General features: G+C 42.0%; 1 protein-coding gene across 2 annotated transcripts in view; it reads left to right on the top strand.

The window, feature by feature from the left end:
* Window positions 1-16,305, top strand: part of abca2 (ATP-binding cassette, sub-family A (ABC1), member 2) — a 150,443-nt gene that overhangs the window by 122,783 nt on the left and 11,355 nt on the right. For both annotated transcript variants that reach the window (XM_034091098.1, XM_034091097.1), the window contains exons 33-41: window positions 9,512-9,617; window positions 9,682-9,793; window positions 9,957-10,017; window positions 10,547-10,721; window positions 10,827-10,942; window positions 14,914-15,061; window positions 15,163-15,286; window positions 15,709-15,841; window positions 16,065-16,185. In XM_034091098.1, coding sequence (XP_033946989.1) covers window positions 9,512-9,617; window positions 9,682-9,793; window positions 9,957-10,017; window positions 10,547-10,721; window positions 10,827-10,942; window positions 14,914-15,061; window positions 15,163-15,286; window positions 15,709-15,841; window positions 16,065-16,185 — 1,096 coding nt within the window. The remainder of the gene's footprint in view (window positions 1-9,511; window positions 9,618-9,681; window positions 9,794-9,956; window positions 10,018-10,546; window positions 10,722-10,826; window positions 10,943-14,913; window positions 15,062-15,162; window positions 15,287-15,708; window positions 15,842-16,064; window positions 16,186-16,305) is intronic.

Genomic DNA, 16,305 nt, shown 5'->3' with positions numbered 1-16,305 from the left:
TGAAGCAACGTGTCTGCGTGTTAAGGTGGAACCTGAGCATTCACGTTGATCACCTCTCATTATAACTCATTATAAATCTATAAAACTATAAATATTAAACTTTACTTCACGTGTTCATTTGAGAACAGCTGTTACATACCTGGGTGAAGGTTACAGTTCATTTAAATGAAAGATACAACGTTACTCCACACTCATGGTTCAGTCCACCTTAATAAATAAGACCGACCTCGGAAGCAGTTGTGTTTTAAAAAAACCTTTATTGACACAAGTACACTTTTTTATAAGAATATAACTAAACCACAGAAATGACTGCGGAAAAGCTGCAGATAGAGCCATAAGAAATGAATGCAACTGATTTCATCCACGCGGTTTGGCTTTATGAAGCAGGCACGCAAACGGTTACGTCATGACGCAAACGATGATGCCACGACGCATTACCAGTCAGACTCTGGGCGGTGTGAAAAGAGCCAGAGCTAAACCGAAGAACTGGTTCTGAACCTGAAAAGCTCTAGCACGGAGCTTGAACCGGAGTTGCGTTGGTGTGAATGAGGTAAGGCCCGCTAGTTAACTGGCTCGAGACAGAGGATCTAGATCAGTGTTTCTCAAACTTTTTCATACCAAGGACCACTTAACCAATAAATAAACACTCGCGGACCACCTAACTCCACAAATACCAAAAGACACATAGTTTTTCTAGAACAGATTACAAATCGCCTGAAAATGGTACAAACAAGTGGCAACATGTGTGATGAAGGTGTTGTGCTGGGCTATATCATGCAATCGAAAGTGAAACTTAACCTTGCTCCATTGCGGAGATATTCCCGCGAGAGTGCGGAAAACTTAAATTGATTAATTAATTTCAAATGTGAAATGTTACCAATATACTCACGGACCACCAGTGGTCCGCGGACCACACTTTGAGAAGCACTTTCTAGATGAATGCGACAAAGCAATTCATGCCGTTTTATTGTTTTTAACGTTGAAATGACAAGTGCAAAAGGTGAAGATGAAGTTGTTGCGGAATTGTTGTGAGTACCCTTTTCAAGACGACAATTCAGTGAAAAGACGGACATTATAATGCCGCGACGGGGTGTGTGTGTGTCTACAGCAGAGTTGGGTGTAACGCGTTACTGTAATAATATTACTTTTGTTGGTAACGGAGTAGTGTAACGCGCTACTTTTATAATTCAGTAATCACACTACAGTTACTAACATTGCCCCGACACGCGTTACTTCATTACTTACTAAAATCAGTCATAATCAAACCTCAACAAACACCTGCAAATAACACATGCTAAGGTGAAGCTAACGCACAGCTATTTGTTGTTTGTTTATATCACGTATTCTGTTCTTCTGCTCTGTTTTCCGGTTGTTGCCTGTTTTGAATGACGAATACACACTACCGCCGCCTGCTGGTAAGGAGAGTTATTGCCACTCACGCATGCGCAGTTCGTACGTGCTCGGCTGAAGTCTTGGCGGTGATATACTGCACAGAGATATACTGCGCAATATACAGAAAGCAGGAGACAGAGGACAGCCATGGTCAGATAGGAAAACATTCAGGATCTGGATCAGTCTTATGGAAACTGAACTAAAGAGAACATTTGAAACTTTAGCAGTCTGCATGATCTGCCTGCAGGGAGGGGCGGGCCGGCCCTGCGACTAAAGTAACGAGTAAAGTAACGAGTTACTTTATGTAGAGAGTAACGAAGTAGTGTAATATATTACTTTTTTTTTATATATTACTTTTTTTTAGTAACGACCATCTCTGGTCTACAGAAGGTCCAGTTGTGATAGACACGGTTCGCCACTGGTAGATTCTGGAAAAGGTATAAGAGTCTAGGTAGGATGTTCATTTTCACTGATTCTATTCAAAGCTCCGTACTGGGATCAAGTTCCATCTATTTATGTTTTCTTTTCTTTTCTGACTTAGAGGGTTGAAATGTAGTGTATACAATTCTGTTGTGTTCTGATATACTCCTGCCAATAGGGGGCGCCGTGTAACCAGAGTAACCTACAATGTGGAGAGAATAAGTGTATGCCCGGGAGTTGATGCTGTGGCGGAAAAGAAGCATGAACAACAGTAAAGAGCTTAGTACCCGTGTAGGTGCCATAACACTACTTAGCTCAAGTTCATTATTTGTATTATTATTATAATGCACATGACAGAGCTTGTGCACTCGACATCAAACAGGTGACTTATAAACCAATCCACACCCATGTGACAATTACCGGAAGTGCTCAACATGCAAATAAAGGTGACGTAAATAATAATAATAATAATACAAATAATGAACTTGAGCTAAGTAGTGTGATGGCACCTACAATACCGGCCCCTAATTATCATTTCACACAATTATAATTACTATAATAAATGACAATACACACAAAATATACGTCCAGATCTCTTTCTTGGATTATTTGTTCAGAGTTCATATATTGCAGTCTTTTTGGAAAAGTGATCATCTTTTCTCACTAATCAGTATCAATAAAAATGATTAGTGTGGTTTGTGTGTGCAGGGGTAGGAGACAAAAAATAAAATAGGCAAAAATAGTCCATTTAGACTTGGCAAAAGTCCTCTGACTCCTGAAGAAGGCTAACTTTGTTAATTGGTCTGCTCAGGAAACCAGTCGTGGTCTTGATCCGAAGCATACGCACGAGTCCCTTTTTGTCAACGATGGTCTCAGCAACTTTTCCAGTAGTTCCGAGGCGCTGAGTCATCCATAATGATCACGATGTCTCCTGGTGTGAAGTAGCGTCTGGTTTTTGACCATTTCTGTCGTTCTTGAAGTAGGGGAAGATATTCTTTAATCCACCTTTTCCAGAATAAGTCTGACATATACTGAACTTGTCTCCACCTGTGGCGAGCGTAATAGTCTTCCTTTTGAAACAGTCCTGGTGGCAGGGATGGTGTTGTCTTAAGGAGCAAAAGATGATTCGGTGTCAGTGCTTCTAGGTCGTTTAGATCTGTAGAAGCTTTGGTGATTGGACGGCTATTGAGAATAGCTTCTGCTTCACATAAGACTGTGTTAAGTCTCTCTTCGTCGAGACTTTGTACATTCAGAGTGGAGTTGAGAACCTTTCGTACTGATCTGATTAATCTTTCCCAAACACTTCCATGATGTGAGCCAGCTGGGAGATGGAAGATCCAATGAATTCCTTTCTGGAGAAGTGTATTGTGGATCTGACCTTGATTCCAACTTTCAATTCAATCAATCAATCAATGTTTATTTATATAGCCCAATATCACAAATGTTACATTTGTCTCAGTGGTCTTCACAGTGTGTACAGAATATCAGTATGACAATACGACACCCTCTGTCCTTAGACCCTCACATCGTACAAGGAAAAACTTCCAAAGAAAACCCAGTTTAAAGGGAAAAATGGGAGAAACCTCAGGGAGAGCAACAGAGGAGGGATCCCTCTCCCAGGACGGACAGACGTGCAATAGATGCCGTGTGTAAATTGAAAAGATAATACATTTGCAACATAGGTAGTCCAAATGTTTGGAAATGCATGTGTGTATAATAGGAAGATGAATCCACGAGGATATCCATCCAGGACCTATGATCCAGGACCACAGCCACGACTCAAGATCCAGCGCTCGCGATCCAGGACACAGGACCGCAGGATCATCCATGATTGCCTCCTTCAACTCGCGTTCGGATCCTACAAAATTAGTGCCATTGTCAGATCTGAGTTCTTTGACTTGACCACGTCTAGCTATAAAGCGCTGTAGCGCATTGATGAACGAATCAGAGTCAATCAATCAATCAATGTTTATTTATATAGCCCAATATCACAAATGTTACATTTGTCTCAGTGGTCTTCACATTTGGTGTGTACAGAATATCACTATGACAATACGACACCCTCTGTCCTTAGACCCTCACATCGTACAAGGAAAAACTTCCGGAGAAAACCCACAGTTTAAAGGGAAAAATGGGAGAAACCTCAGGGAGAGCAACAGAGGAGGGATCCCTCTCCCAGGACGGACAGACGTGCAATAGATGCCATGCGTAAATTGAAAAGATAATACATTTGCAACATAGGTAGTCCAAATGTTTGGAAATCCATGTGTGTATAATAGGAAGATGAATCCACGAGGATATCCATCCAGGACCGATGATCCAGGACCACAGCCACGACTCGCGATCCAGGGCTCGCGATCCAGGACACAGGACCGCAGGATCATCCATGACTCCGGATCCCGGCGTATATAGACACCAAAAAGAAAGACATTTGGGGAAGCTGGGTTAATCGGAAAATGAGAGTACACAGGTATAGACAGAGAGAAGGAAGAAGTAAGATGTCCCCCGACAAACTAAGCCTATATCAGCAAAACTAGGGGCTGAATCTAATCAGCCCTAACTATAAGCTTTATCAAAAAGGAAGGTCTTAAGCGCACTCTTAAAAACGGATAGGGTGTCTGCCGCCCGAACACAAACTGGAAGCTGATTCCACAAATGTGGAGCTTGATAAGAAAAGGCTCTGGCTCCCATTGTACTTTTAGAGACTCTAGGAACAACCAACAACCCTGCATTCTTGGAACGCAATGCCCTAGTTGGACAGTAGGGTATAATGAGTTCTTTAAGGTAAGATGTCGCCTGCCCATTAAGGGCTTTGTAGGCAAGAAGAAGAATTTTAAATTATATCCTGTGTTCTATAGGGAGCCAGTGTAAGGCAGCCAGAACAGGAGTAATGTGGTCCCTTTTCCTAACTCTGGTTAGTACACGAGCTGCAGCATTTTGAATCAGCTGAAGCGACTTGACTGACTTCTTGGTACTCCCTGATGATAAGGAGTTACAATAATCCAGCCTAGAAGTAACAAATGCATGGACTAGTTTCTCTGCATCGTTTTGAGGCAAGATATGCCTGATTTTTGCAATGTTACGTAGATGGAAGTAGGCGGTCCTTGAAATTGATTTTATGTGGGCGTTAAAGGATCAATCCTGATCAAATATAACACCAAGATTCCTTACAGTCTCACTGGAGGCCAAATTAATGCCATCCATAGTTAGTATATCTTTAGATAATTTGTTTCGTAGATTCTTCGGGCCAAGTACAATAACTTTGGTCGTGTTTAACATCAAAAAGTTTAAGGTCATCCACATTTTTAAGTCCTTAAGGCAGTCTTGAATTTTATTTAGATGATTAATTTCATCAGGCTTGATTGATAAATATAGTTGAGTATCATCCGCATAACAATGAAAGTTTACAGAATGATTCCTTATAATATTGCCTAACGGAAGCATATATAATGTAAACAAAATAGGTCCGAGCACTGAGCCCTGTGGCACTCCATGGCTAACTTTGGTTTGCGTGGAAGATTCATCGTTAACACGTACAAACTGAGAGCGTTCAGATAGATAGGACCTAAACCAGCCTAAAGCAGTTCCCTGTATGCCAACTAAGTGCTCTAGTCTTTGCAATAGGATATCATGGTCGATAGTATCAAATGCAGCACTGAGATCGAGCAAAACAAGAATAGAGACAAGTCCCTTGTCTGAGGCTATTAGAATGTCATTTGTGACTTTAACCAGAGCTGTCTCTGTGCTATGATGTGTTCTAAAGCCAGACTGAAAATCTTCAAATAAATCATTGTTTTTTAAGTAATCACACAACTCTTTTGCGACCGCTTTCTCAAGAATTTTTGAGAGGAACGGAAGATTAGAAATAGGTCTATAGTTGGCTAAAACCTCTGGATCGAGGTTGTGCTTTTTAAGAAGCGGTTTTATCACTGCTACTTTGAATGATTGTGGAACATAGCCTGATAATAAAGACATATTCATAATATTTAATAAAGAAGTGCTAATTAATGGAAAAACTTCCTTCAACAGCTTAGTTGGAATTGGGTCTAACATGCACGTGATGGGTTAGAAGAGAGAATCATTGAATTTAATTGTTCAAGGTTTATGGCTGAAAAGCATTCTAGTTTACTATCTAGTGTAATATTAGAACTTACGTTTCCGGGAGTTGTTGATAACACTATACTCGTCAAAGGCAAGAGGTAATTAATTTTGTTTCTAAGAGTAACAATTTTATCGTTAAAAAAGCACACAAAATCATTACTACTGAGTGCTATGGGAATAGAAGGCTCAATCAAGCTGTGGCTCTCTGTCAGCCTGGCTACAGTGCTGAAAAGAAATCTTGCATTATTCTTATTCTCATCTATTAATGAAGAGTAGTAGGCTGCTCTCGCTTTACGCAGTGCTTTCTTATATTCATTGAGAGTAATATGCCAAATTAAACGAGATTCTTCAAGTTTAGTGGAACGCCATATCCTTTCAAGTTGTCTAGACTTTTGCTTTATTTTGCGGGTTTCAGCATTATGCCATGGAGCTAATCTATGTTGTTTTATTTTCTTATTTTTCAAAGGAGCAACAGAGTCTAATTTTATTCGCAGCGCATCTGTAGCACTATCAACAACATGATCAATTTGGGGTGGTGTACATTTTGTATAAGTTTCCTCCCTTACATGCAGACATGCTATCGAGTTAAGTATTGGTGGAATCTCTTCCTTAAATTTGGCTATAGCACAAACAGATAGGTCTCTGCTGCAAGAGCTTTTGACTAATGCTTTGTAGTCTCGTAATAGTACTTCAAAAGTTACTAAGAAATGGTCGGATAAAGCAGGAGATGTTAAGAGATGATGCCATTTCAAGAGATGATGCCATTTCAAGGTGAATTGCTCTTATTGCGAAGCATGTGAAAATGACGCCATAACGTTTCACAATGCTCCTTCCACGCTTCTCTCCAAAGGGTCCGAAATATTCAACTCCAACATATGTGAATGGAGGTTCATCAGGAGAGACTCTATCCAGGGGCAAATCCGCCATCTGTTGTTGTCCAGGAGTAGCATTTATACGCCGGCAGACTACGCATTTCGACAACGTTCTTCTTATTGCTACGGTAGCTCCAGGAATACAATATTGTTGGCATAGTCGGGATAACATATAGTTGCGACCACCATGACCCACTTCTTCATGAACATTTCGCAGAATAAGATCGGCAATGTGAAAGTCTTTAGCCACTATGACGGGATGTTTCATATCCTCCGGCATTGCTGCCCGGCTAAGTCGTCCACCAACCCGTAACACATTATTTTCCAGGATGGGGTTGAGTTTATGAAGGTGGCTGGTTTTCTTGACGTTTATTCTTTTTCTCAGATTTGAGATTTCATCGGCATACCTCTTTCTTTGGCAAAAACAGGTTGCCTCTATTTCAGCGTTTGCCAGTTCTTCAACTGTGAGACCATTGTTTTCTTGTCTGTCGAGATTCCCTCTCTCCTTTTGTGATAGACCTCTTTGATGTATGTTATCTGTAATTAGTTGAGGAAGAACAACACTTGTTTGGTTTCTCTTTCTGCTGCGATTCAAAAGCAGTCTTTTAAGTCTGAGCATCCATGCTACTGCCCTTTTCAAACCATTCCAAGAGGAAAAGTGATGGATTAATTGGTTGACAGGATCCATTTCCTCGGACATGATCTGAGTAGTGTTAACGGTTATGCTCCTGACTTCAGAGTCCTTTAGTGAGATTACTTTCAATCCATCAGGGTTTTGGGGCCACTCTTCTTGAGGTCGAAGTAAAAACTGAGTTCCGGACAACCAGATTTCTTTCTTCAGAAAATATTTGACAGTCGAACCTCGTGAAACCATGTCTGCTGGATTGTCTATGGTGTTAACATATCTCCACTGTAGTGCATTTGATACTTTGGCCATTTCCGAAACTCTATTGGCCACAAAAGTTCTGAACCTTGAGGTGTTGTTGATGTATTTGAGTACGGAAGTGCTGTCTGTCCAAAATACAGAATCTGATAGTTCCATCTGTAGCTCCCTTCTTAACATGGTGTCTATTCGGCTTTCCATAGTAGCGGCAGTCAGCTCCATGCGAGGGATAGTGGCTGGTTTTAACGGAGCCACTCTTGCTTTTCCCATTACGAATCCACAATGTGAATGGCCAGAGTTGTTCTGCAGAAACAGGTAACTTACTGTCAGTGTGCGAAAAAGCACACGTCCCACCGTCCGGGACGTGTTATTTACGATATCGGACAAGTAGATCTTTCAATTGACTTGTCCGGTGGACAAGTGACGTTTTTCGCCCTCATTTATTGACAAATTATTGATACATTCAGTTTACAAAAGGCAGAAGTCATTCGCAAATTGTCCGTGTCCGCCATTGTTCGTTTAGAAATGTTAGTTTCGGTTCTGCTTGTCGATTCCTAAGGAAATGCATCTCGCCGCTTTCTGTACTGTTAGACGGGGGCGGGGCGGGACCATGGATCTATAATAAGAACGACGGTGCAGGTGCAGACGGTGCAGCACAGTGGCAGGGTTGGGAAGCAAAACTCGGTTCCGAATAAGAACAAATAACAATTGTCCGGTACCGGGATTAATAAGAGTTGTGAGGACAGGAGGCGAGGCCGAGCAGCTCTCTCTCTCTATGCTCCGTATCATGGTGCAGCTCAGCGTCTCTCTCTCTCTCTTTCTACACACAGCGGATCCGCTGCCCGTTTAACAGCCTCATCTTTGTCAAACGTTCTTATGTTCTTTCTCTAACACGTAATGAAGGTTATTATTATTAAGCGTTTTAGCTCCTATGTTGTTAATATTGACCGCCATTTCCTTTATGAAGTAAAGCAGCCTGTCTGTCTGTCCTCGCGCTGTCCTCACATCCTCGGACCCCCTGACTCGGACACCATACCTGTGTTTGCATCACTGGTGTAGTCTGCGTCTCCCCTTGTCCTGTGCCAGTTCGTCTTGTCTAACCAAGTCTGCCAGCCATCCCTCTTGACCTTGTTAAGTATATTTTGATAGACTCCTTTTGTTACGTTTTTTGATAGTCCAAGTAGATGTTTTGTTTAGCGTTTTGATCTTATAGTTTCTCAGGTTTGATCCTCCAAGTGAGCGTTTTTGCCTTTTTATTAAAATACTTTGCTAATCCTGACCTGGTTCTGGTGTTGTGCGTTTGGGTCCTGAGCCTTGTGTCATTCATAACAAGGCTAGGGCGTGAGGCAGTGACGTAACGCTGGCGGCAACGCCGTGACACTCTGTTGCGTTGATGCTTGCGTAATGCAGAAGTAGGCGTGGTTAAATCTAAACTGGGTGGGAAAAACGATAGACGCTGCCAGGTTTCAGTCAGTGATCTGTTTTCAAATGCAATTGTGTATGTGTCCAACTTACCTTGAAGACAGTTAGCTACAGTTGGTCCTCAGCTGCTGACATATTTCTGGAGGTTTATTGCGTATTCTGTGGCCAGCCACAGTTCTAAGATTTTTCATAAAAGAAAATCATGGAGGCATCTCAAAGTGCTTAACACACATAAGAAAATTCAATAGAATGACACATTTAAAAAACACAATGACAAAATACAGTCAGATAACACATTTTAAAATAAAAGACCAACAATCATTCATATTTCTTGTGACACACCGTAGGTGAAACATATGTGTACAAACATATATATACTTTTGAAATGTTTTGTTTTCAACACGGACTTTGTTCTTAATAGATATGGTGGATTAACAGTGGGGAACATTCAGAAATCAATCCCAGCGTCCTTTGGGAGAAACATACCTCCCATGGTTCGCAAGATAGCAGTTCGCAGATCAGCTCAGGTAAGGCTCTGAATTGAAGATCTCAAATACATTATAAACAGCTTCTGACAGCGCTTCTCTCCAGGTTCTTTACAACAACAAAGGTTACCACAGCATGCCGACATACCTGAACGTCCTGAACAATGCCATCCTGCGCGCAAACCTGGCTGCATCCAAGGGCAACCCTGCTGCCTATGGTAACTACATAAGATACAACATCGGGACAGAATGTTTTCTTATTTAAAGACTTGGATGTTTCTCCCTAGCGTAGTTCCCAATAATTCACAGTCATGTTATAACATGTTTTGGGCAAGCCCCTGGTTCAGTTCTTATTATCTGTTATCTGTTTGTGTTTTTCAGGCTTCACACTGACAAACCACCCAATGAATCGAACCAGTGCCAGCCTCTCTTTAGACTACTTGTAAGTTCCCCAGCTCTGATATATAGTACCTTAAATCCTCACTTAGTTGATCATATTAATGCCCAGGTCCTTTAGTAATAGGAACCCTAGCAATCAGGTCAATAGCACAATGGACGGCGAGGAGGAAGAGCCAAAGCCTTGGATTTGCTAAAAGCCTCACCTAGATCATGGTAGCAGGAAGGGACTGAAGGTAATTCAGGAGGATCTAACCTTTGGTCTGTTTGCGGCCTACAATTCCCAGTGTTGCTTCCCCTGTCCATCTCAACTGTTTGCTTTAAACAGTGATTTAAGCATTTCTTTCCCAACCCCTCCACCCTGCAAGAGTGCCAATTTATGTGGGGGTTATGACGTTTTAGCCAGGGGAAACCCAACATGAGAGGATGTTGGGCTGAGTTATAAAGGTGGAAAGACATAGCCTTGTGATGGTTATCATTTACAATAATTTCTAAAGGCTCCTCACCTCTCTCTCCTCTCTCCTCTCTCCTCTCTCCTCTCTCCTCTCTCCTCTCTCCTCTCCCTGTATCTCCAGGCTCCAGGGGACAGATGTGGTGATTGCCATCTTCATTATTGTGGCCATGTCTTTTGTACCGGCCAGCTTTGTGGTCTTCCTTGTTGCAGAGAAATCCACAAAGGCCAAACACCTGCAGTTTGTCAGCGGGTGTGACCCTGTCATCTACTGGCTGGCTAATTACATATGGGACATGGTGAGAAAACCCTGGGGTCAATACTGTACAAAGAATAATGTGTAACTGAGGGCAGTGGATTTTCTTGTGTTTTTAATAATTCAGTGTGTGTCTGCCTCTCCTCAGCTGAACTACCTGGTGCCTGCAACATGTTGTGTGATTATTCTGTTTGTGTTTGACCTGCCGGCCTACACATCACCAACTAACTTCCCTGCAGTCCTCTCTCTCTTTCTTCTGTACGGGTGAGACCTTTGAGTGCACACATCTTTACTTATCAGTGTTTATAAGTGAAAAAAATTCAACAGGCTGTTCCAACTAACTTCAATCCAATCACGGCCACTTATCATAGGGCTCAGTAGTGCGTATGCCCCCATGGTCCTGTATGCACTCCCAACCACATCTGCTCCTGATGAGACAGCAGTTAGTGTCCTGATGGATTTCCTCTTAGACCTGGACCAGGGTAACTGCCCAGCTCCCCTTGTGTAATGGCCCCTCTCCCAATGTCTCCTCCACACTCTGGAAGAGCAACTATTATATAGATGTAAAATATATGAAGGCCTTTTGCTTACCTCGCTTGGAACATCACTGTCAACTCTGAGTGTTTTAATTTACAGTGGAGGAAATAAGTATTTGATCACTTGCCGATTTTGTAAGTGTACCCACTTATAAAGGAATCAACAGTCTATAATTGTAATGGTAGCTTTATTTGACTAATAAGAGACAGAATATCAAAAAGAATATCCAGAAATGTACATCATATAAGAGATCAAAATGAATTTGCATTTAACTGGGAAATAAGTATTTGATCCCCTTGCAACCAACAAGAATTTTGGCTCCCACAGACCGGTTACATAAATCCTCTTCCTTTAAGAAAGTACTCCTAATATCAACTTGTTACCTGTATAAAAGACACCTGTCCACAGAATCAATCAATCAGATTCCAACCTCTCCACCATGGGCAAGACTAAAGAGCTGTCTTAGGACCTCAGGGACCAGATTGTAGACCTGGGATGCGGTCGAATAGTCCATTTAGCTTAGGAACCTTCCTAACGGAGTGAAATGACACGGAAGTACGTCAGTGGCAGCCATGATAAGAGCTGTTCAAATTCTCTAGTCTAGATGATAGGAAAGGAGGTTTCAAACTTCCTTTATAACCTCCTTTAGCTTAGGAACCACTGGACCTTCCTTGATGAAAGGAGAGGAGAAAATGCTGTCCCACAATGCCTTGCGGCCGCAACATATACCGTGACACAACGTTCACGGAAACAACCGACCGTGACCGAGAAATAATATCATGAAAGTTACGGTATTTATTAAGTAATTTACAACGTATGTGGTAAGTTGCCAAAGTGCTTTGTTTTGAACGTTCATCACTATAATAATCAAAAGGAGAAATATGAACGTTACTTTTTTACTGAAATGATCAAATAAAGTCAACATCTCACTGAGCTGTGTGGGCTTTGTTCAACTTTTAATACATGTTTGAATGGTGATAACACAGTGATAGGTGTTAAGGAATAAAACGTTAATATCCACATGAATCCCAATACGTATGATTGTATGAAAAGATCTTAAAACAAATACAAATGTATTCATTATAATACACATATTAACGTGTGGACCGGAGGGAGAGGGTGGCGAACATAAGTTTAAGTTTCACTTTACTTTTTTATTTAAATTCCAACCTTGGTCCTGAAGAATATGTTTCTCTGTTGCCCACGTTCATAAAGCAAAGCAGCAGCATCAGAGCACGGTGCAGAGTCTCTAGATGGGTTTAGTCCGCCGTTCTTATTAAACATCCATGTAGTTCGCTGTATACAAAACTGTAGTTTTCCCCACAGCAGACGCACATTTATGACGTCCGCTGGCGCATCATAAACACGTTGAAGTGCAGTCGGATTCGCAAAGCACCGCAGTCTCTTCTCCTAAGTCCTTTTAAATTCTCCTATCCACTATCCCTTAACCGCGTGATGTTTCACACAGAGGTCAAGGAATAGTGGATAGGAAAAGATGATAGGAGCTGATTTTGGACAATTTGAATGCAACCCTGCACAAGGCTGGGATTGGCTACATGAGCCATCAGAAAGCAGCTTTGATTTTTTTATTTTTTTATTTTGATATACTTTATTAATCCCCGTGGGGAAATTGTTTCTCTGCATTTGACCCATCCTGTGTTAGGAGCAGTGGGCTGCCATTTTTGAATGGCGAGAATGAGACAGCTGTTGGTGCCATTATTCAGGAATGGAAGAAACACAAAATGAGCATCAGTCGCCCTCGGGCTGGGGCTCCACACAAGATCTGGCCCCGTGGGGTTTGATGATCAGGAGAAAGGTGAGGGATCAGAACTACACGGAGGAACTTTGATCTCAAGGCAGCTGGGAGCACAGGCACCAAGAAACTATTGGTATCACACTACACCATAATGGATCAACCCCTGCAGCGCCTGAAGGCCCCCTGCTCAAGAGGAACATGAGAGGACCGTCTGAAGTTTGACAATGAACATCTGAAGGACTCAGAGAAGGCTTGGGAGAAGAGGATGTGATCAGATGAGACCAACATCGACATCTTTGGCATCAACTCGACACGCCGTGTTGGAGGAAGAGAGATGCTGACGATAACCCCAGAACACCATCCGTCTGACGGGGGTCAGCATGGAGGTGCAAACATTCTGCTGTGGGGTGTTTCTCTGCTAAGGGGACAGGACCACTTCCCTGCATCGAGGACAGGATGGACGGGGCCATGTACCATACAATCTTGGCCGATCGCCTCCTTCCCTCAGCCAGGACACTGAACATGGGTCGTGGAGGGGTCTTCCAGCAGGACCATGACCCTGAACATACGGCCAAGGCAACACAGGAGCTGCTAAAGAAGAGGCCTAGCCAGTCTCCGGGCCTTAATGCCATAGAAAATCTGTGGAGGGAGCTGAAGCTTCCAGAGGCCAAGCGTCAGCCTCAAAACCTGAAGGGTTTGGAGAGGGTCTTCAGAGAGGAGTGGACCAACATCCTTCCTGAGATGTTCACAGACCTGGAGACCAGCTACAAGAAGCGTCTGACCTCTGTGTCCAACAAGGGTTTCTCCACCAAGTACTAACACATGTTCTGCAAGCGGATCAAATACTTATTTCCCACAATTTTTATATTTTATATGATGTCCATTTCTGGATTTTCTTTTTGATATTCTTATTCTCACTGTCAAAATAAACCTACCATTAAAATGATAGACTATTAATTTCTTTGTAAGAGTGTAACAAACTAAATCTGCTAGGGATCAAATAATTATTTCCTTCACGGTGCATGATCTAAAATCAGTGTGTTTCCAACATCGTCCTGTCTGCAGCAGCGGTTCATGTTACCCATAAGGCCCTGGGTCTGAGTCACTGTATTCTTCCATGATATGGATCTTTGGGGAAAAGTGGTTTAAAGACGAGACATTAGAGAAAGAGAAGGAGAAGAAGATTCAAGACATCTCTCCTTATGTTTCTCAAGTAGAAACTTCAAAAGAAATGTGACTGCAGAGCACACTTTCATTCTGATATTTGACAGCAAATAAAGTCCCTGAATATAAGATCTGGAAAAACTGCACCAGTGCAGACAGTGTTTTATTATAGTCACTCAACTAATGTGAAGTTGACCATATTTATCACAGAGGTTGAAGCTGGTCAAAAGTGAGAGGGTGCTAACACAAGCTAGCTAGCTTTGTAAGAAAGGAAGAATTGTGAAATGTATTGGGATGCTAGTTTTAGTTAGCACGAATCAGGCTTGTGCTTTAATGTACTTGTGGAGTGCTTGGAGTGTCCTTATTAGTACTGACTGATGAATAACATCTCGCAGCAATGCCATGGAATCGAGATGTAAATCAGAAGGTATTCCGGCCCTTCAAGCATACCCTGCTTTGTTGTCTTTGTATACTATGAACGGGACCAGAATTGTGTTTCAGACTTCTTGAATCTGGCCTTTGAGAATATGAACCAATACAGAAAAGGTTTATTGAGGTAATAAATCAGGTGAGGCTCGGGTCATCTTCTCATAGACCGCTGAACGTACTGACTTCTATTTGCAACCAATGCAGTCCATTTCTGATTATTCAAAAAACCGCAGGTTCAAGGCACTTCCTCACCGACTTAGCGTTTTAGATGAAGAGGTGTCCTCTTCATTTAAAGTGAATTAAAGCGTCTTCATGTTTTTGTCTTTCAATATGTCGTCTCTTCTTCCAGGTGGTCCATTACTCCCATCATGTACCCAGCATCCTTCTGGTTCGAGGTGCCCAGTACAGCCTACGTGTTCCTTATAGTCATCAACCTCTTCATAGGCATCACTGCAACTGTTGCCACCTTCCTGCTCCAGCTCTTTGAACATGATAAGGTCAGTGTGACTATTGTTCCCTCAGCTTTGGGTGTGCAGTATTATCAGACGTAGTTTCACATCACTTCTGTGTTCATTCTCCACCATCTTCACGTCTGTAGGATCTGAAAAGAATCAACGGCTACCTGAAGTCCTGTTTCCTGATCTTCCCCAACTACAACCTGGGACATGGCCTGATGGAGATGGCTTACAATGAGTACATCAATGAATACTACGCTAAAATAGGTACGCCTAGAAAGAAGCAATGTTTTTAGTTTCTCTCGTGATTATTTCATGTGATTGTGAAGAAGTCAGAATAATTATTGTATGTGTTTGTGTGATACAAGGGACATAAAAGACAACATTTGAATGTACCATGATAAGGGCAACAGGATGATGTTAGAATTTAGAATCATTGTTATTTCATCTTTTGTTGCCTATCATTTTCTTTTATGAAAATAATATAATAATAACTTTACTAGCTAAATCTACTTTATTTGCAGAAATATTAAATGAAACAAACAATTAAATAAGTATGTCTTTTAGACAGTAACACATTGAAATGCTTAAACCTTAAGTTGGCCTCAACAAGGTACTTTTCAAACAGACAAATGTTTTTGAAAGAAAAGTAAAGAAGATATCAATCGTTATAAATGGTGTGCTTTCAGGCCAGTTTGACAAGATGAAGTCTCCATTTGAGTGGGACATCGTGACGCGAGGGCTCGTTGCCATGACAATCGAAGGCTTTGTTGGCTTCCTCATCACCATCCTCTGCCAGTACAACTTCCTCAGAAAGCCGCCGTGAGTCCTGTTTGTTTCTACGAGTGTGGGGAATGTCAGGATTTACACTGTCACTCCTTCAGACTTAATGTGTGTGTGTGTGTGTGTGTGTGTGTGTGTGTGTGTGTGTGTGTGTGTGTGTGTGTGTGTGTGTGTGTGTGTGTGTGTGTGTGTGTGTGTGTGTGTGTGTGTGTGTGTGTGTGTGTGTGTGTGTGTGTGTGTGTGTGTGTGTGCCCGCGCGCAGGAGGATGCCTGTCAGTTGCCAGCCAATAGATGATGACGATGTAGACGTGGCCTGTGAGAGACGGAGAGTGTTACGAGGAGACGCTGACAATGACAAGCTAAAGATCGACAACCTCACAAAGGTTCATTTTCATTTAATGGTTTATTTGAACCGGGACATTGATGAACACTTTAAAACAAAATAATGCTTACAAGTGGAAATGAGCCGGATTTTAGCTATGAGCTCATTTCCATCCGTAGTC

The sequence above is a fragment of the Pseudochaenichthys georgianus genome, chromosome 9, assembly GCF_902827115.2.
Source record: "Pseudochaenichthys georgianus chromosome 9, fPseGeo1.2, whole genome shotgun sequence".
Taxonomy (NCBI): domain Eukaryota; kingdom Metazoa; phylum Chordata; class Actinopteri; order Perciformes; family Channichthyidae; genus Pseudochaenichthys; species Pseudochaenichthys georgianus.
The sequence above is the reverse complement of the archived record's forward strand: the minus strand, read 5'-3'. Positions and strand labels throughout refer to the sequence as shown.